Raw genomic sequence first — 21,863 nt, forward strand, 5'->3', positions numbered from 1 at the left:
CACTGATATAGTTGGGGGAATTGCCCCTCCAAGCAGAGAACAGGAGAAACCAACAGCTCTTGTTGATATAATGCATCTTTTTGAGTACTGCTGGTTACCATCCAGAAATCAGTGCTGTGGGAAACTCTTCTATATATAGAACTATACTGTAGTTGAGGAGAGGTGATGTGTTTTGCGTTAGCATCGTACATTTGTTTAGTCACTTTTAATCAAATAACTTGCTTGTTTTGTGGCAACGCTAAGTATATTTCCTTCTGGCAAAACTAAGGTGCAAACTGTTGAGGATGGAAAAGGAAGAGAGAGACCTAGATATGCACTCTGCTGCTGTGTTGTTCAGTTCCTGCCTGGTGTATTGCTGCCATCTTGTGAGAGTGAATTGAAACAGTTGGTACATATCCAAGCAAAGCCCATCTTTCTACTTAGGACTTCATTTAAATCTTTTATTGGCAACTAAAACTGTTAATGTAAATTGCTCTGTAAATTGTATATATTTGTTAGAGCTTTAGAGGTTCTTTTAAGCTGGATGTGACACTAACTGGAGGTCCTCCAGTTGTCTTATTTGGCAAATTCTGCACTGAAGTGAACTTCCTGAGTTTTTGCTCATATGTTCTGGAGAAATAAAACAAACATACATGCCCTTTGATGGAGTTGGTGTGCAATTAAAAATTCTCATACAACCTTAACGCTAAAGGGCATGAAGGAGGACCATTTAAAGGAATAGCTGTCATTGCCTTAGCTTGAAGGCATGAACGCTGCAGCAATCACTATTAAAGGGACTTGAAAATGGGCAACCCATACTGAGACTGGGGAATCCCCAGGAATTCAGCCAGGCTGATTAATAGTCATTTCTGTACCCTGGAGCTGCTTCTGTATTTTTAACACTTAAGTGACGCTACAGAGCCTGAGACAAGAAGTGGAACAACATAATGTGGAAGACATGTTAGGAAGTTGATTGTTTATAGTATTCCTGACACAGAATACTCCCCTATCATGAAATGCTTAAAAAATTTATTTGGGGATGTAGTCTTTTTTTTTTTTCTTTTTTTTTTTCTTTTTTTTTTTTCTTTTTTTCTTTTTTTCCAAATTTTCAAGAGATTTGGCATAAGTCTTATGATACCTTCATGATTCTTTTTACCTTCATGATTCTTTTTCCCTGGAAGCATTACAGTATTTTCCTATACGCAGAGCAGAAAATAGTGATGAAATGTAAGATACCACTTTTTATAATAACAGCTGGTAGATATTGGCTCAACAATGACCCTGCTGAACATTAGCAAAGTACAGTCTGATGTTTTTTTTTGGAGCTCAAATGAAGTTGTTGGTGTCTTGAAAAAACATGGGGAAGGGTACATGGCTGAGCTCCAAACTTGGCCTAGTCTGATGTCTCAGCTCAGAAAAAACTTTATTAAATTTGCTGTCTCCCTCTAGAGGTATATACTTGCTTTTGTGTGGGAGATAAGGGGAAATTTGACAGAGATTTTGTGAATATCAACCTCTTTAATAAGATAAAATTATTCCCTTTTCTCCTTTCTGTATTGCTGATTTATTGTTACAAATATTAACACTGAAGAAACAAGCAGGATACAACCATTAATGCAGAAAATTATATCCACCCTTCTGCATATGTTGAATGACAGTTTCCTAAGTACAAAACTTATGCATGTGTTTGCAGTGATTTCTGTTGGAATCCATCTGCTTCAGACTGACCTTTTGACATTTAAAATGATATTTAGCCCGGCCTTATACAGGCTGCATGTGTATTACTTTTAACCTTACAGGTCTTGTCTCTTTCTCTTCTAGATAGAGGAACGGGCAGAATTTTTGAACAAATCCGCTCAGAAGAGGTAAAACAATAAAACAGATTGTAGATTCAGTTGAAACAACTGTGTTTAATTGGAGGCAATATTAATTTCTTTCTCTCTCTCCTTTTTTTTTTCTTTTCTACTCCCTAAAGTGGTATGAAACCCACCCAAACGACAGCAGTTGTCTCAAAGATTGACAGTAGACTTGAGCAATACACTAGTGCAGTTGTGGTAAGTTAATTCCAGGTCACAGTGACTTTAGTTACTAATGGCTTTGGGGTTTTAATAATCACCTTTTATTTCCCTGTTTAAAAATGTCAATGTTTTGATTTTTTTCCACGAGCTTTTTCTAATGAGACTCCAAAAGCAAAATGCTTGAGGCATGCCTATAACCAACCTCCATATATATATAACTCTAAACACAATCTCAGATTCATGTCTTCCCTTTTGTGCTACAAAATACACTGTCTGCTTTATAAGCCTGGAGTAGCTCTTGAAGGATACGGTCAGCATCTCTTGAGTGGCAGTTGCATCCTCTCTCTCAGCTGAGAGCTGATAATCATCCTGAGCTGATTTGCTCAGGTGAATTAACAGCTTATTTCTGAAAGCAAAGAACTGGGCCTGTGTTGACGACTGCCACTTCAGAATGAAAATCCTGGACAAAGAAAGACACTTTAGTGAATTAGGGAGTTAAGAAATGACAAAGGAAAAAGAGGGGAAAAAACAGAATTCAGCCATAGGTGTTTTTGACAACAGTCAAATATATATGCTTTGAAGCCAGAATTGAGAGCTTTTTCTTTTCATAGTTCAAGAAAAAGTAGTTTTTTGTTTTCTCATTTTTAAACTATTTTTATAAGTCAGTGAGTACAGGCAATGTGAAAGCCACTGGTTAATATAGTAGACATGGATTTGCAAGTGTAATGGCAATAAAATAGTATTAAAAGGGATATTACCTCGATAGCTCATACAGGTTCCTACTCCCTTCAAATCTGTGTTACATAACTGTGTTTTGGAAAGAAAGAATAGACTGAGTTTAGCCTAGTGTTTTTGGTAATCGTACAAGGGACATACTGACAAAGCCAAAAAACAATAAAACAAAACAAAAAATCCCCCCTCCTTAAAAACAAACAAACAAACAAACAAAAAACAGCTAATTTCAAATATATTGCAATTGCTGAAATTTGCCTCTAGAATCCCAAGCTGTGAGGTTAACTTGTCTTGGGCAGATAGAGTAAGTCTGATGCTGGTTGACAGAGCAGCCTTTCTCTCCTGCCTCTGGATAAGGATTTCCATAGCTAATGTCCATGAAAGAGACTTGCTTACAGGATTCAAGTGTTGTGACTTGAAAGAGGACAAAAAAAAGCCTTGGAGCAGTTGTGTGCAGAGCTGTGGTTTTCCAAGAGCTCTAGAAATGTAACAAATACAAAAATCTAAGCAGTTTCCATAGCCTGTCGTATCAAGGGTGCCTGACCAACTGCAAATCAAGAAGGGGAGAGTCTCAATGTCATCTCTTGAGCAGGGTCCCTTCTCTCCATCTGTGCATGATCATTACTAGAACTTAGAGCTACTGCATTCCTCAGCACTTCCCCAGAGCCAAACCACCCTGCAAGTCCAGCTTTTAATGCCAACCACCAACTGGCCTCAATTCTTCTGCAGGGCACCAAGGCTGCAAAACCAGCTAAGCCAGCAGCCTCTGACCTTCCTGTTCCAGCTGAGGGTGTCCGTAATATCAAGAGCATGTGGGAGAAAGGGAACGTTTTTTCATCACCTTCTGGGGGAACAGGAGCACCGAATAAGGTATGTATTTAATTTCACATGGTGATTATAAAGAATTATGGACATTATCTTGCAGTTCATGTTCTTATGAGTAAGCCTGGCTGCTTTCCTTGACATCACTGCTGAAGAATATCACTAAGGATCCTGAAATCCTCAGAAACCCGCAAAATGTCATGGCTGCAGTACTCAGTGTAACGGAAGAATGTAGTGACACACTGTGCTAACTTATGAGACATTCCAGAGTCACATCAGATATCTTAGACAAATACATCTGGCTAATTCAAGCTGGGTACAAAGAAATTCTTTGTGTTGAGAAAGATTCTTTTTAGGGGCAGAGTGGGATTAAACAGACAAGCTACTGATCTATTATAGATCATGGATAGAAGCGTTTGTAAGACGTTTATCTATTCTACATAAATTCTTAAAGCCACATTTCCTTTCTGTAAATTGATGTGATCTGAGGAGGATTTATCATAGCTGAAAAAGCAAGCCATAGATTGAAGAAGGATACTTACAGATAGACAAGAAATTTCGATAATTTGTTCTAAGTTTTTAAAGATTTATTTTAATGATAGAAATTTTAGGCCAGCTAACTCTTCTATTATGTGTTTTGTCATTTTTTTTTGTTTTTGTGTTTTGTTTTTGTTTTTAAAGTAGTTTAACAAAATGAAATTCTAGGCTTACTGGTGCCCCTTCTTCTTTTAGGCTAAAGATTTTTTCTCCTTGGAGTTTGGGGTTATGACAGAAACAGCAGGTTTGTGTCTAAGGTTTATTTGTGGGTTAGCACAAAAATTAAAATGATTCTGTCAGACCACATTTATCGTTACTGAAAACTAGAGGGTAGCAGTGTAATTCATAGGGACAATATCTTCTGAGTAGACAGGATAACTCTTAGCTAGGCATAACCTCAGTGAGGACTTCTGTATTAAACTCAGATTTGGCTTTGTTTTTAAATCCAAACCATGAAAAAATATGGCAAAAGCTATTCTGAAAGTCTTCTCATCAGATTTTATTATTTTGTAGGAAACTGCTGGACTGAAAGTTGGTGTCTCCAGTCGTATCAACGAATGGTTAACCAAGACCCCAGAGAGTAACAAATCACCTGCTCCAAAACCTTCTGTAAGTAAACCTGCAACAATCTGGTTGGTTGGTGGCTTGTCTGCTGGGACAGAGGTGGGGATGGCGCTTCCTTAGCCAACTGATGGTCTTTAGAGGAACCTTACTGCCCATCCTCTCTTGGAAGCTCTCAGAGGCCCTCTGCTAATTCTTGGGTAGGCGCAGGAACAGGAAATTGTTTTCTGTGGAAGGCTAGGGGTGAGGAACTGAGGCTGTAAGTTTCCAAACTGGAGAATGTTAAGGCACCACTCATGGTGTTAATGATTCACCTTCTTTAGGATTGTATTAAAGAACTGCTTTCCTCTCATATGCTTGAGTAATTTGTTTCTGCCAGTTCACTTGCCCTTTATAAAAGGTGTAGCTTAGCATACACTTTGTTAATTCATGTGCCTAGTTATCTCAAAGAGAAGCTTGAAATTTGCAATGTTGTCCCTCAAGTTAATATTTACTGGTGGCTACATGGGGATTGTGTCCTCACAGAAATAAATATAAAAAGAAAACAAGTAATTGTGGTAGCTCTAGTTAATTACAAGTGCTGAAAACTAGCACAGCATCTGCCTCCAGATTTTATCTTTCTTCTAAGTTACATCTTTTAGATAGAGTAAAACTAACCTCTTATTTTCCCTTCAGCCAACTGTTTCTACCTATGTCTTCATTTCCCTCTTTCTCAATAGATTGTTCTTTCTTCTTTCAATATTTCTCCTTGAAGGAACCTGCCCTCCTCCTATTCTTTGCGGGTCTGTTTGCTAAGTTGGTCAGGTAAACCTGTTCGTAATTGACTCTGAAGAATGATATACATCTGTAATGTGTGTTTTTTCCTTTTTTTTTTTTTTTTTTTTAATATCAGGCTAAATCAAAGGGAGAACAAGATTTTCTTACTCACCAAATAACTCCTTACCCTCAACCCATTCCTACATAATAAAGAATAATTCATAGTTTTCCAGATCAGGCATTCAGACAGTCTACAGCAATTTTACTATCTGCTTAACTCACTTTTTGAAGCACAGAAGAGGCTTAAAGTCTTAATGATATCTTTGGCTAATCTGTTCTATAATATCACTGTTGGGTGCAAACACCTCTTGCAGAAATTAGACTTCTGTATCTCAATGGGCATTTTTCTATCCCAAGTTATAAATTCTTGCGTGCAGAAAGCTACGTATCTATGCATGGCAAGAGCAAGATTCTAGAAACCGTGCAGGACTTTATGAAACGGACGGTATTTATGTCCTAAATTGTTTTAAGAGTCTTTTGCTTAGCATCCACAGGGACAGATGTCAATCCATCTGTCCTTAAAAAGGTGCATTACTACTAGCCTAGCATACTTCTTCTGGATTTGTAGTCCTGCTTTTCTGCAAAGAGAAGATTGAAATTTGTATATGGAGACTTTAAGCAAAATTCAATACACTCCTTTGCAGAGAATATTATTATTACTATTAATATTTTTTGACTTTACCGTACCTGGTTGTTTTTTCCCTGTCAGGTTAGGGATTGGTCCATGTTAAAGTTTTAAAAGGTACTATGGAAATTCAAATAGATATGACCGACTACAGTGTTAAATCCTGAAACCTTTATTTAAGAATGTAGAGGAGGATCTGCTGTATTAAATTCTGACACTGTTTTTTTGTTTGTTTGTTTTTGTTGTTTTTAATTAAATATTTTGATTCTTATCTAACATACCTGAGACCAGCTACCTTTGAATTCCTCCCTAACAGAAATACTATTTCTGAATTCTCTTTTTCCTCAAAAAAAGGAGCTTTTCATTGTATTGTCTAGGATGAATATAATAAATTATAGCCAGTCTGTGTAAAACCAAATAGATGCAGCAGGACTGGATTTTGTGTTAAAGCATGTGTATGTGTGGAATGATTCTGTGATGTGTCATTCTGAATAGCTTTATAATTGATAGACAATGTAATATTTACAACTGGTAGATGCTCCTCAAATTTTCTTATGAGGAAGTCACATTCTAACTTTTCCTCTACCAAGTTAAAATAAATCTGAACTAAAGTTGTTTTTTGTTCTCTGACATTAACTTAAAAATACAGGATTTAAGACCAGGAGATGTATCCGGCAAACGTAATCTCTGGGAGAAGCAGTCAGTTGACAAGCCAGCTGCATCTTCTTCTAAGGTAACACATCAGTGCATTCCTAAAAGATAGTATCTGTGTGTGAAGCTTTTTGCGGAGGGAAGGCACTGTTTGCCTTCATATGGTCAGTCATTTGGAATTAGGTCTCTGCATATCTTGTGTTACTAATATGCCTTTTCATCTGTAAAAGAAAGTGCAACGAGGCACCAAACACCATGGATAGCATGTAACTTTTATTATTCCTGTTTGGAAGAAGTTGTGTGTGGAATGCTGTCCTTTGCATGAAGATGACTTTTTTTTTCCCCATATTCAACTTTAATAATGGATTCTTACTTTTTCAAACAGGTAACAGCAGCGGGGAAAAAATCAGAGACTAATGGTAAGTAATTCTAATAATTCACCTGCATATTAAAAAGAAACTTTGGCACATTTTTGTACACACATCACAATTCTCAGTTTTTAAAACTCTACAGATGTTAATGTTGATGCACAAAACCTTCTCTCCTTTGCCTTTCACTTTTCCCAAGCTCCCTTGCAATATCGCCAAAACATGATGCTATTTTGAGAAATAAGCCTGAATCATCTGGCTAGGAGAACTGAGGATGCGCTCTCCAGCAATGTTTGCAAATCATGGTTAGAATGACATTTGTAGCATTTGCTATAGTTGGAGAGCATGATTAAATTGTGTGAGGTCTGAGGGATGGGTTGGTCATTTAACTAATTACAGCACATACCAGGCATCTGGGAAAGGCTTTTTTAAAAGCTGCAGAGCAAGTGGATATGCTTTTCATGAGTGGAGAGGGGAAAACCAAAAAGCCAAAGCTACTGGGGTAGCATTATTTGAGCAGAAATGAAAGACTTCAGTACTGCTGAGAACAAGCATCTCATTTTAAATACTGCCACTGGGTAATGGTGAAGCCTTGTGAAAATTCAGCAGCATTGGTTTTGGAAAATTCACCTGGCTGTTTGAGTCCCACGTGCTCTTGATTACCCAGAGTGGACTGGAGTTCAAAAGCTGTCAGCATCATCATTGCTTTTGCTGAAGCTATGCATTGGTCTTCTCAAGTCAAAGAGTCTTACTACTGTTGTTTTGAAATCACTAGTTCGGGAAACACAACTTAGTTATAAGTCAAGAAGTCATCAAATTCGCCCCCAGCTTGCGTGTGCTTCTTTAGTTTTTGTTTTAATCTAAAACTTACCAAATAAAACCAATTAGAGGAAATATGTGCCTAAGGACCAGTGGAGAAGAATGGAAATTTACCGATCAATTTAATAGCTTTAAGATGTCTTGCAACATCCGTTGATTTTTTTTTTCCCACTAGGAATGAGAGGTTCAAATGTAGAAAACCTGTTTTTTTACAGATTAATATTTGTACACATTTTTTTTCACATTCATATGCAAATCGAGTGCTGTGCTATGCTTGTGGACTTTTTGGGGGATCAGTTTAGAGTCACACAAGATGGAATTGACTTCCTCCTCCTCCTTCTTTCCTTTTTCAAACTGAAGTGTTGGGAGAGGGGTGTTCAGGCTTGCTCAGTGTTAGCACAGCTCCGCTCCCATGGCAGGCATTAGCAGCTGTGCCATCATCACCCGCAGGAGCAGCCCCTGCTGAGTGGTCGAGACACTGCCGAGCCTCTTCTCTGAGGCTGAGTGAGATGAGGGCTTCAGCAGAGGGCTTGCAGGAGAAGGCAGATGGATTTCAGTCGTACTGTGGACGTGGAGTGCGTGTGTCCCGCCCTGTAGCACTTTGCGTGGTAGCCACCCACCCATGGCTTGGGAGAGGGGAGGCAGGGAGAGTGCTGCGTGCAGCATCCACTGCCTTTAACGCGGTAAGCTCCTGAGTTGCTTCCCAGGGCTGCTGGAGGTGAGGAAGGTTTCATAGTGAAATCTGGAGGCCACCTCTGATCGAGCCCAATACTCAAGCGCAGCAACATCCAGCTTGTGCCCTACCTTCTTACATGCTGCCTGCTAACCTAGAGTCATGCCCTCTCTATTTTAGAGGTATATTTAGGTTATTTTAAGCCATCTTTAATCTTTCTTTCTCTCAGCAGGTTTGAGACAACTTGAGAAAGAACCGTAGAAGGCTACTAAAGACGCTGGACCAATCAGTTGGGGGAAAAAAAAAAAAAGAAAAGAAAAAGTGCTAAATTGTTCTTTTTATATTTATGTTTATTTACCAAAATGTCTTTTTGCATTATCCCAGTTAAAACCATGTATATTAGCACTGTATTTAATAATCAGTCTAGACATTCATCATAATAGTACTGCCTTTGCACAAGAGCCTTTATTCCTAAAGAAACCCATGCTGTGAAATATATAGACTCCTACTGATAGTCATAACTAACTATATATCTGAACAGTGATTTCAACTGGCATAAGAGGTCAACCCAAAATGCATTTAAAATGGAGTTGCTTAAGAAAGGTGTGCAGTAAACCTATAAAAACAATGGTTACTTTTGGAATACAGAAGTCTTTCTTTCTGCACTTTAGACTAAGGCATGGAAGAAATATCTTTAGTTGACAATGTAATATTTTCTGTAAGTTGCCCATGTCATGAGAAATACTGCATCAATAACTTGTTTTAATTTTTTTTTTGTTTTATACTTTTTTTTTTAAGTTTCAATTTTTCCATTCTAGTTTAAGTTAATACCTAAATTTGGATGATTATGTTAGCTGACAGCGGTACTGATATTTCTTTTTGTTGTTAGTGACTAGTAATTGATTGCAATTTAGAATATATACACACATAGCTTTACAAAGTTTAGCCTAAAGGCACTACTAACGGTAGAATGCTTTAATACGTGCTAGAGTATTATATTTAGTAATAAACATACATAATTAACCAATATCACAGCTTAAAAAAGATAAAGACAAAATCACACACTTTTCTATAGTAAGATTTCTTAATTGCCATTAGAGGTATGGCGAGATAAGTATTAAAAAATTTAAATGTCAATTGCCCAGTAATGGGTAATTAAAAAGAAAGTTATAGTTTTTAAAAGAGGAAAAGGTAATGGTATAGAGGGTCAAAAATAGGTCACTTGTATAAAACGTTGTAGTTTAATTTATATAAAACTACCATAATTAAAAAATAAAATAAAACTAAACACAGTTGGAGCTTGTTTCAAATGACTGTACACAAAATCTTGCCATTCATCAGTGCCGTACACTAGGTCCACCCAAAATGAAGTAAACCTCTATCTTTGTACTGCTTCTTCTTAACTATCTCTCCTGAATATCTTATTTACAGACGTTTTGATTTGTATATAGTAAACACATGGCTATAAGACGTCAGCTTGGTTTGAATTTACATGCCATAGAGTTTAGCATTTACATCCTACAGTGTATGGGTGGCATAAACTGAGCAACTGAAATAGCCCCCCGAGTGCGTTGTTAACAGCTTCGTCGTGCATCAAAACTACCAGGCTCTCCCTTTCCACCGCTTCCATCTCTTACAGCATCTGACTTCTTCCTAGAGAGAGGAAAGTTATATTTTAACCCAAAGATGAGCTCCCCTGCTTGGCCAAAACATCTTGTTTACATATAGGGATGCACATAGTTGTCTGTAAGGGGTGAAACTGTGCCTGACATTGTCTATGCATTGTCATGTTTTTTGTTTGGGGTTTTGTAAACACTCTTTTGAGTCTTTCAAATACATTTGATAGCTGCAATAAAAATGATTCATTCAAACAATGTATTCTGAAACTGCATCCACAATAAAAGGAATATTTCCATCAGCAGCCCCCTGTTTGTTAATGACTAGGAATGAACCAGTTGTTGTGACTAGGATAGGAATCACGCTAAGGCTGTGTGAAATAAGGAGTTACTGCCATGAAGCTTGAAGGCTGTCTTTCTTGATGCACTATCCTACACCAGATAGCTAAACCCTAAAATCAGCAGCTTTAACCTATGGATTCTCAAGAAAAAAAAAAAAATATATATATATATATATATATCTTAATTGTCATGCTTGTCAGTACAGGACAGGAGCTGGGCATCATCTGGATGTCAGCATGCCCAGCAAAGTCAGTTCTAACCTAGTGTCATGATTGTCTGCTCTCCTGCTTTGCAAAACTTTTTCAGTAAGAGCCATTAATGTTGTTTCTTCTGCTTACCTTGGTGAGAGGCAGCTCAGTGGGGAAGTGCTTCCAAGCTTGGGTGGTCACAGGGACCAAGCCTGGGGAGCTGCTGGCATCCCATTGTCCTCCTACCCCCTTCTTTTCTGCTATAAGGCAGCACAGCCCATACTGCTGTGCTCTACTCAGGTCACCGTCCTTTGAAAGAGGTCTCCCAGGCTGCTGCCAGCTCTGCAGGGGGCAACGGGAAGGCCACAGCAAGCAGCTTTCTCAGCTGCTGGGGAAGAAATAATTGGATGCTTTCTTACTTAATCTGGAAAGAGCTTGTATGCTTAAAAGTGTACTTGTTCTCCTTCCTCATACTGACCATATTGATATGTTTCTCTCCAAGTTTTAGTGAGTGAGGCGTTTTTCTTGTTGCTCTGAATGTTTCTTCTGCTCCTGGTTATTAATTATCGTTTTATGAGACCATGAAAGTGTGCTGGGCACAATTGGTTTTACTTTTAGGCAATACTGACGTGGGTCATTGCCAGATTGTCCCCCTGTACTGGTGGCTCCTCCTGGTGGCATTTGCTACAGACTCTGACCCAGCAGCACCAGGCATTTTGATGCCACTAAAGAGGTGACAAATGGTCAGACAATATGAGGTTGGTGCTTTAGTTTCTGATCATGATTAAGCCAAATCTTGTCTGGATATGTTATTTCCTGAATGCTGCCAGCAGAGTTGCAAAAAAAACAAATTTTTTGTTTGAGATTTCCAGAACAACTTGTTCTGCTTTTCTAGATAGCCCCTATGTTCAGCTGGATGCATTTTCTTTTAGGTTATCACTGCATATGTTGCTGTCTTCACTTTTTCACTTCTCATTGTACAAGAAATCACTTTCTAGTTGTTCAGAGGGAGGGCAGTTTTACTCTTTAGCTTCTAGGTGGGCTTTATGCATGTTTAATGCATAAGCCCCAAATTAGTTTCTTTCCCAGTGTTGTCCTCGTACAGAAAGCATAGGAGCCCATTCCTACCTGTATGAAAATTCAAAAACCAAACTTCAGGCATGTTTTTAAATAATTAGTCACATCAAACAATGTAAGCATTACAGTGACAAAGTTTTGTTGTTATTCAAACTTTATTTTTTGTTTTCTTGCTATTCATATAAAATTTTAAAGCATTAATGATTCACACCATAAAAATCACAACTATGTAAAAAGCAAAGTAATTAAAGACAGTGTTCTCCAACAGCCACTCATAAACCAGTAAGACTTACTGCACTGAAAACAACATTAAAAAAATCTAGTTACTTACAAGATTTTTTTTATTTGTTAAACATGTCTTTAATTAGGGAAGACAAGGAAAAACAGAAATGAGACATTGTCTTTTTTTTTTAAACTATTAATCAAGAACAGATTTCTGGTAACCCTCTCAACAAAAGACCCATCCCCATTGATGCATTCTTTCACCAGCTAGTGGTCTCCTCCTAAAAAAGGAGGACAAGTAACCACTTTTAATGATCACCAAGTACAAAAGAAGAAATCAGGACTCAGATACAGAGAACATCTTCTAATCTGGAAGGAGATACACGGAGGTCTCGCAGAAACCACTGGTGTTAATATTCTGCTTTGAATGGGTAGTCCTTATGATTGACAGCCCTGCAAAGAGAAATAACTTGTTTTTATAGGTGTCATAGCAAGCATCTTCAGCAGCATTTCCCTAGTGCAGTGGCCCTCCCATCATGCCAACATACTCAAAGTTTTGCAGCTGACAGCTGTCATGAATTTGAACAAATGCTTGTGAACAAGCACATACAACACCAAGATGCTGAAGGGAAGGCCCTGAATGACTCCCTCCTGATGTCAGTTCCAGGACATGTCTCATTACCCGGGGTCCAAGGTTTAAGATGAGAGCTCTCTCTAGTTTTGGTCAGGTATGTTTTCAAGATACAGGGGGTAAAAATACAGACATAGATAGGCCTAGTGGATAATAAGGATAATGAGGAACATACTGGGCTACTGGAACTGCCCTCCAGTTCCTGTTAAAGCTGAGGATGACATCCATCTCTTTCTCAGACAGCTCAAAGTCAAACACCTAACAGAAGAGGGAAAAAAAAAGGAAAGAAAAGGCTCTTTTTAGTTAGGTTTATAAGTAGTGAGACACTAAGTGTGCTTCCAGCATGTATTATGACTCAAGGTAAGAACACACTGCATCCACACTAGTGGTAGTTAAGAAGTCCTCTTATTTCTCAGCCAGATGTCAATTTACCAATTAGTCCTTTTCTCTCTGAGGTGCTGTTCATAGCAGTGTCTCAGTTGCAGGTACTTGAATGCAAACTCCACTTCTGTTTGTGTTGTAATGCACCGACAGAGAACATAGGTGCTAAGGGCTGATTACTCAATGTGTAAGGACTTCCTGGGTACCAACTGCAAATTATTGTCTCGCAGCTGATGTCATCCAAGAATTGTTGCTAGTGATTAAGAGAAATTACTCCAAATTATAGTGGCATGAACTGAAAGTAACAGAACAACCATCTAAGATACCACGTCTTCAAAGCAAGCATCCAGCTGACTCTCCCTGCCAAGGGAAACCACAGCCTCGAAATGAGACAAACTGCTAATGAGTCTGGTGTTTGCAGTTTGTTCCTTTATGCCCCAAAGCAGGGTTCACTAAGCGTCTCCCAGAGGGGAAACCCCAAACTGGCATTCCACTTCCAGTGTTGTAGATCTTCAACCACCCTGGTGTAAAACATTTCTCTATTGGCAATAACAAGATGCTTTTCCCCACAGAAAAAGTTGTGGCAGGTAGTACTGAGCCCTGATCTGTACATCTCTGTGCTCCCCTTCCAATGACTCTTGGGTGCTGCCTGGAAACATAGAGGGGATAAGGGTGTGGATGCCTATGCCATGTAAATAGGTGGCAGCAGTCCCAGTGGAAACTTCACCTTTATGTTTTCCTTAATGCGCTGCACTTTGTCAGACTTGGGAATGACAGCCACATTCCTTTGGATGTTAAACCGGATCAGGACCTAAATAAGGACAAGGAGGATTATGAACATAGGGGTGCGAAAAAAATCTTCAAATGCATTTTGTACATTTTCTCTCTCTTTTTTTTTTTTTTTTTTTTTTTTCATTCACAAGCCCATTCCTCTTTCTACAACCACATTCACTCTTTGGAAAACTACAAGACTGCACAGAGGAGTTTTGATGTTCCAGCATTTGCTGGCAGTCTACTGAAAAACTATCAGTTGTTTCTACATATTGGCTTCTCAATGATTTTTTTATTTTGTTTTCATTTGGGGGGGAGGGGGGGAACAATGATGCTTCTGGCTTGTATTACATGGGTGCTCAAACCAAATGAGCACAATTGTTTGGGGCTCATAGGTAAGTACCTCACCTAAGTTAAGCTTTCTGAAGTCTTTAAATGGAAAAAAAAGGAGATTTCTGAAGTTTTTCCCCTCAGAGGACTGTTGAGTACATTGTTTGCCTGCTCTGCTCATCTTAAAATACGGCTATGGTTTACTGCCTGTGAACATGTGGATTTGTTTGAAATGCAATTCCTGTCCACTATGGGCAAGATCTCTTTTGTGGGTCTAGCAAACCATAGAGAAAAACATTTCACCTTGACAATCAAGCAGCTTTCAAAGACTCTGTGAAGATGAGCAAACAGCAAGCAATCAAATAGCTCTGCAATCAAATAGCTCTGCAAATTACTTCTGCTTCTCTGAAGAGTAACTTAGCTGGAGAAAGGAATAATGTGTTGGTTTGATGATTTGTAAGTAAATCTCAGAGGAAAGGGATTCTCAGAGAGTGAGCACTTCTTCCTAGGAGCAGAAGAAATCTCCCTAGGAAGGGGGACACTTGAGGTAAGCTCATACCCATACCAATCAGCTCCTTCAAGCTCAATACTCAACATGAATTACCAGGTGTTTTCTAAGAGACGTGAATGCTGTTAAGAACAGGGGCAGTATGAAGAGTCAAGTGCAGTTCAACCCCATTGTACTGTATCCTTAGAGAAGGCAGCATCCGCAAAGACTGGTCATCAACTCCTACAAATGTCTGACGAGGAGAAAGTTTTCTCTGACATCCCCACTTACCTGGGCAGGGGATTTATTATATCTAGCTGCAATCTCTTTAATCTTAGGATCCTCCAGCAGCAGGGGTTCCCCTGGCTTGGCCCTAATGAAAGCAAAAGCCAGGTATTAGCTACCATATTGATGGTGGAAAGATATTAGCTTTCCTGCAGGAAGAAAGTCTGCAACAAAGCAAGAGCATTTCTCTCATTGTAGCTGCACTATTTACATACTCTGCCACAAAGATTCAAGTTGCAAATTCAGTCATCTTTGTAGAGAAGGGCTGCTGTGCTTTCTTACCATGGCCGGTTTGGAGAACCCAGGGGACTGTATGCTGTCACAGTGATCCCTTTGGATTGGCAGTACTTGATCAGCTTCTCCTGGGTCAGGTATGGATGGCATTCAATCTGCAAACACAGAAACCTGGTGGTTGGCATGGAGGCAGACTGCATTGGGCTCCAGAGTACAATATTTGAATTCCTCTTGGGTCACAGACAATGTGAAGAAAAGGTTCCTGGGATCATGATTAAAATCTATCTTTTAAAAATGTTATTAACATTATTAATGTCACAGCAATATCTAGAAGCTTAACACTGATAATAAGTCTCCCTCATGCCACAAACTACAGAAACATGGTGAGCAATAAATAGGAAGACTGAAAGTGCAGGATCTGTGGCAACAATTGGGAAATCAGTCTTCCTGGACTAGTCAAGAGAGCACGACTGCATCCTTCAGAGGGGCTGCTCAGAATACCCAGAGTCTGGTTTCTTCTCCGAGGCACCCAACCTCAGGGAGTCTCCCTGATTCCCAAAGAAGGTGAGGGAGATGAGCTTCCCCAGCTTAGCCCTTCTGGACATCCTCCCCATCCCTCCCCTGAGGAGATGGTATGTGAATAGACAAAGAAGCCTGGGTCCTGGTTGCTGCTTTGCTGCAGGCTCCCTGACCTTCAGAAAAAGTTGCTTCAATCTGTGCTTTGGCTGCTGAAATCCCTACTCAAATACACAGTCAGGATCTTGCTTCTTCTTCCTTACAGAAGAGGCATGATATAAAGTTTAATAATATTTTACATGTGTATAAATTTTCCTGTTTTCCTCAGTGTGAAGCCAGTGCTTTAAAAATAATGCATTTGTGAAGTGCTGCTTTTTTTTTTTCCAGAGAAAAGACTTTTGAATTCCATGTTAAGTTACTTCATTTAAGTTATTTAAATACAGTAAGATGACATAAAAATGAATGCAGTATGCAAAGGAGCATGCCCTTCTATCAAAAGCACCATGTGTTATTACAGCTGGGAAACACTGCTGAGGGTTTAGTCACCCTGGGTATTGGACTGTAACAGCAGCATGACAATGACCTAGTTTAAGGTCTCTATCAGATCAGGGCTATAGTAAATCCCTAACCTTGACTGAGTGCTACAGCTATATAATCGCTGTTTCTAGTTTAGAACTGTTTCAGGCAGAAGGGCTGTGCAAAATGAGAAGAGTTACGGTTGCAGGTGAAGAATCAAAAGGAAAGAGTCAGAATCTGTTTTCCCAAAAATAACCTGAGCCAGGCTGAACAAGTCTTTTACATGCAACCAAACACATGCACACAAATAGAAGATGCTGATAATTACACTGCTGCCTCAGTTATGACAGTTACAAAACTGCCCCAAGACATTATAAAGCTACCGAGTTTCAAGCCACAGCACTCAGAATGTCTTGCAAGCAGATCTTTGGACAAGATTTCCTTAACTGGATGGCAATGGGAACCTGCATGGGGATGCTGCTCAATTTACCCTAAGTACGGCCACACATCTGTGTCTGTCTACGCTGCGTAATATGGCTCCATGCACATATCCAGCTGTTTCAAAGTGCTATAGCTTTGTTACCAGGCACAGTGACATTAAGTCCATGTACAGAAGTTTATTCAGACCTGAGCTAGGTTAGGCAACCACTGCCATGACAGCACGTGGCATAGGCATATCCATGGAGAAGCAAACTGGAGTCACAGCCTGAAGCTCTTTAAAGTGTTGAAGTTGGTGCAGCATTTAATGTGGGGGTACTTGGGTCTGTCCCCACCATAACACCCTAGCCCTAAATAAAATCCTCCCAAGTCCTACTTCACCCTTCTGCCAAGTGTGGCCTCTGCACATGCCAGCAGCCCCAAGCCCAGCAGTGCAGCAGCACAGGCAGCATAGTGCCTCTGCTGGACCCAGTATGGGGATTTCCCTAGATGTTCCCAAGCTGGCAGAGACAAGCATTCAACACCCCCAGCCAAGTGCAAAGAAGATGCCTATAAAAGAAAGTCTGAAGGTCCTGGTGCCCCTGCTGTCCTGTGTTTAATTCATTAATGAGCAGTGAGAACTTTTTTTTTTTAAATGTTTGCTTCAATCCTCCTTTTTCTAATGAAGTTTGGTAAAGTGGTTTCTTTCGTGTTGAAAATTAAATAAATCCAGTGAATTTGTTAGAGCATTTCTGTACATCCCCAGGTCTGTGCAGTAGCTTTCAGTGGGGATTTTTCTGGTTATCCCAGAGCTGGAAGAAGTGGGCATGAGGCAGCTTGGGCTGTGACATCCAGGTCCAAGTGGTTCTTGGGAGCGTGTAAGGGGAAGTGTAGCAGAGGTCCTATATAAGATATATCACTGTTTTCTGATGTCCAAGAATCTTCCATTCTCATCTGTTTCATATTATTGTGATATGAATAAGCCAAACTGTTATTTTTTTTTGTATGGTATTATTCTCAAATCTCCACAGCATTATACACACACAAGTCTACAAAAAAAAAAAAAAAAAAGCTTTCTGTTAAGATCCTTTTCAGCTATAAGTAGCTCAAATATATTTAGGAATATTCCACGATTAGCTGACGTAAGTGGAAATAAAAGTCTTACCTGGTTATTTACAGGCTTGTACTTTAGTCCTGGCTTGTTCAAGATTCTTTCAATCTGCTCATGGTTAAAGTTGGAAACTCCAATGGATTTTACCATGCCACAGTCCACCAGCTCTTCCATGGCCTAATAAATGAGGACAACAAATGCATATTTATGAGGTGGTATTAACTGTCATGAACAGTATTTTATTTCATTAAAGCTAGTGACAAACCAATAAACATCCCACAGTAGATTAAATGACAGTATGTTTGATTTTAAAAGTATATATCTTTACACCTTGTATTATCTGTGTGCTTTATGTCCCATTGCAGATGGGAAAGTAGCATAAAAAGGGTAGGCCAACCCTTTTGTAACAGGATGCAAATCTTTTGGTTAGGCTTTTCTGGGAGTCATTTTACCAGAGCTGAAAAAGCAAGGGAGATCCTTGTCCTAAGCCAGCACACTACCTGAGTTGGCAGAACGCAGTAGGGAAAGACGTTAGCCTAAACCCAGTTATCTCAGCATACTTTCTTGTGACTGTAATTGCTACTGTAGAGAAAACCATGTATTTGCAGAGCTGCAGCATCACAGTGGTGCAGGTAGCAGGAGCAGACCCTGAGTCCCCTCAGTCCACAAGGAAAGGAGGATTGAAGGACGGCCTGAGATGCTGATGCCCAGTGCTGAAAAGTGTGAGAATTCCTCATCTGTATGGAACTCCCAGTAAATTAACAGCCACGCCTGCATTAATCCATGGTTCAGTTCTATCATTGTGCATATTCAAATATTGTTTTAGGCACAGCACCCACAGCACTCATGGGTTTGTCCTCTTTATTCATAGAGCAGACATACCCCTTTTGCTCCTGAAAAGCAGAGGAAGCAGCAGCTCTTTCTGGTCATGAAATGTAATTTTGTGCAACTACTCTCTGAACCCAAACCCATCCCTTAATTTCATTGTGCATGCACATTTCTAGTGCTGACACATGCACAAAAGACAAAACATTAACATACCTCCCATGTGTCCAGAAAATCTGTATCACTAGGGATTGCCATACCATTGTCATCTGTAGGCATCAGATCTTCACCAGCCTGTTATTTCAAGGCAGAAATCACAGGGACTTAAAAGTTGCATCTCCTACTGTATACTAGGATTTCTGACTGGGAATTACAGATAGTAAGTTAGTAGTTTGTTTAAACACATCACATAACTAAAAATTATTCATGTTCCTCAGTACTCTCTTGGACAAGGGCCATACTTCTACAAGTCAATCATTGCATACAAAGAGATGGGGATTAGTAGTAAATATTTGAGTAATTTAGGCAGGTCTGGAGAGAAGGGAACAGACACTCCCATACTTTCATTCCAGAGTTTTTATTTGTTTTACACTGCTGCAGGCTGGTGGGGGGGGAGGGGAGGGGGAAGAAGCAAGTTCTTTCTGTACTGTTTCATTTCTCACAGTTGGTTACTCCAGATCAAGCCCACATCTCCAAAAGATGATATGATCACACCAGTCTGGCCCAGCACAAGGCCATGATCCCAAACTCCATCATCCATTCGTTACACTTTCCCTGAAGACCCAGGGGGTTCATTAGCAATGCTCATAACCACAGCTATCTCAATCTAACACGCATGGAAAGCCAGACACACACCCTAAAACATACTACTGCCTAGTAACTGACCAAATGCTGGCTACTGCCAGGTTCAGGGAAGAGCCAAAGCAACCACAGCATATCCTAGATGTGTAATGAAGATGGGCGCAGCATAGATGAGAGAACACACCATGTTTCTACCCAGGTAAGGAGTAAAGGGGAATGTAAAGAAGAACTACCTTAAATCCCATAGGGAAATGTATCAGGTAGAGGTCGAGGTAGTCCAGTTGCAGTGCAGCAAGGCTCCGTTTGCACCCTTCCTTTACCATGGACTTCTCATGAAATGTGTTCCACAACTGTGGGAAGAAACCAAGCTCAGCTGTGACTCTGCAGCTCCCATTGTCCAGACCAGAGACAAGGATGCTAATATTTCAATAGTTAATGTAGGACAAATATACCACAGATAAAGGAATTAGTAGTGAAGGTGGAAAAGCAGTATTCTTATTCATGAAAAGAGATTCTCTGAACCAAATGTAAATCTCTGCCAGGTATACAGCAATATTTTTATTGTTACAGATTATTTATGTATATCTTTTTTTTTTTTTAAAGACTAAATTTCAAGTCTTGAGCACCCCATAACTACCTTCTTTCTGTCCTTTTTATCTGACTACTTGGCCACTGTGAGGACCATTCTGAATTTTACTTCATTATTTTTGAAATGAAAATTCAATTGCTTAGGTAGAGGAACTCGCAAGTATTATTCAAATTAAAAACTATTCTTTAAGTAAAAATAAGAGTATGTGAAAGAGCTTTGTTCTGCTCAATATTTTCTGTAAAACCCCAATTATAAGTTTTTTAGTTGACACGTTCTCTCTTTTTGGTAACGAGCACTGCTGAGACAAGTGGATAAGATGAGGGAATGGAGTACATACACAGAAAATACTTGAGACTTAATTCCCATAGTTTAATTTCTATTCTCTTTTAGGATTACTTTTTCTACATGACACCATTTTCAATGTCTTGCACATCAGTAAGTAGCACAGCATCTTTGAATTCAGACATCTGATTTGTCTGTTCTTCCTGATCCTTTTAGAGTGCACACATATGAACCTTCAGTAAATGCAATGAAATTATTAGTTTAGCAACAACCATATTATATTTTCGAAGTTTTCAACAGTTCCTAGTAAGGTTCAGTCCAAACTGCAAACAAAGAATCGAATTTATAGTCTGCAACAAGGTAATCATGAAAGGAGTATCAGAGAAGGGAATAGGTCCTTAGGGTACTTTAAGGATGAAACAAGGGTTTCTCTGCAAGAAGAGGCAAATGCACCAGCATTCCTGCATCCTCATACCTTAGTGACAATGAAGAGATCTTCCCGCTTCACAGCTCCCTCCTTGATCTTCTGCTGGACTGCATTCCCTATTTCATGTTCATTCTGGTAGAAATAGGCACAGTCAAGGTGCCGGTAGCCTGCATCAATAGCATGCTTCACCACCTCTTCCACCTTTCCTGGAGAAGCCTGAAAGCAGACAACCAAACTATGAGCTCTTCCACCGCCTTCTGCCAGCACTCGCTGCTGTGACAGCTCCACCAAGTCTCCCCTTCCAGCAGCTGCTGGAGTCTCCTTGTCACCTGTATTTAAATCAAAATTTAAATTATCATTTTTGTAGGGAAAGGACTGCAGTCCTGGGACTGGAGCAGAAAGTAGTTAGTTTCTGTGGGACGTTTGGACACTATCCTTTCTAGCAGAGTAACACGCAGTATCACTTCCCACTTGCACTACCCAAGCAATTTTGCCACTTTACTTTCCCTGAACCCTTCCCAAGGAAGCAGGTTGGTGGCACAGGGCTCCCATCAAGTGACCCCCATCTCACGGGGGTGAGCTGCAAGTGCCAGGGGGCGAGGAAGCCTTTTGCAATCTACTTTATTCTTTTGCTCCCCCTTTTATTTTCCCCTCTTCCTCCTGTTATACTTGTTGCCTTCTTCCTTTGCTCCCTCCCTTCCAGCTGCCCGGTTATACAAGCGCTGCAAGCAGACACCGAGACCAACCCACGGACACCCTCCGCAGCAGCCCCCCGCATCCCGATTTTTTTCCCAAAGGAACCATGGCCCCCGCCCCGGTACCTGCCAGGTGCCCAGCCCCAGGATGGGCATCTTCATCTTGTCGCTCAGCTCCACGCAGGGGCTTGCCATAGTGTCGGTGGCGGACTCCTCAGGCTGCCCGCAGGCATTTTAACGCTGTCCTGGCCCGGCCTCTGCCTCCGCCTCCCTCCCCGCCTCCCCGGGCTCTCGCAGGGCGCTGTCAAGGCTTTGGTTGGCTGCTGAGGGTCTTTTAATTTATTCGTTCAGTTTACATTGAGCAAGGCAGACGAAAAAAGGCTGATTTAACAATGAACTCAGCACTTAGCACGCTGTCCCTGGAAGGCCTTCGTGTAGGGATGAAATGTTTTCAGAGCGCTGACAACTGAAGGCTGTGGGAAGCTCTGTGCCACCAGTACGCCTCACAAATCAAGGGGC

The 21,863-nt window shown here is 40.1% G+C and overlaps 2 protein-coding genes across 3 annotated transcripts in view; one reads left to right on the forward strand and one right to left on the reverse strand.

The window, feature by feature from the left end:
• Positions 1–10,522, forward strand: part of CALD1 (caldesmon 1) — a 193,193-nt gene extending 182,671 nt beyond the window's left edge. The window contains 7 exon segments of the mRNA XM_083802758.1: positions 1,801–1,844; positions 1,955–2,033; positions 3,459–3,599; positions 4,602–4,697; positions 6,740–6,823; positions 7,127–7,160; positions 8,834–10,522. Coding sequence (XP_083658884.1) covers positions 1,801–1,844; positions 1,955–2,033; positions 3,459–3,599; positions 4,602–4,697; positions 6,740–6,823; positions 7,127–7,160; positions 8,834–8,862 — 507 coding nt within the window. The 3' untranslated portion in view covers positions 8,863–10,522.
• Positions 9,306–21,625, reverse strand: LOC310889968 (aldo-keto reductase family 1 member B10-like). Of its 2 annotated transcripts, XM_083818315.1 has the most exons (10): positions 21,471–21,625; positions 20,698–20,865; positions 19,585–19,701; positions 18,767–18,844; positions 17,780–17,902; positions 15,214–15,320; positions 14,938–15,019; positions 13,786–13,869; positions 12,853–12,935; positions 9,306–12,499 (listed from the first exon to the last, which is right to left on the reverse strand). In XM_083818315.1, the coding sequence occupies exons 1-10, from the start codon at positions 21,537–21,539 to the stop codon at positions 12,457–12,459; spliced, it is 954 nt and encodes a 317-aa protein (XP_083674441.1). In that variant the 5' UTR covers positions 21,540–21,625; the 3' UTR covers positions 9,306–12,456. The 2 variants fall into 2 exon arrangements, with proteins under 2 accessions (XP_083674441.1, XP_083674442.1); XM_083818316.1 differs by lacking the exon at positions 12,853–12,935.
• Between the last annotated feature and the right edge of the window lie 238 nt (positions 21,626–21,863).

Source organism: Anser anser (assembly GCF_964211835.1).
Source record: "Anser anser genome assembly, chromosome: 1".
Taxonomy (NCBI): Eukaryota; Metazoa; Chordata; class Aves; order Anseriformes; family Anatidae; genus Anser; species Anser anser.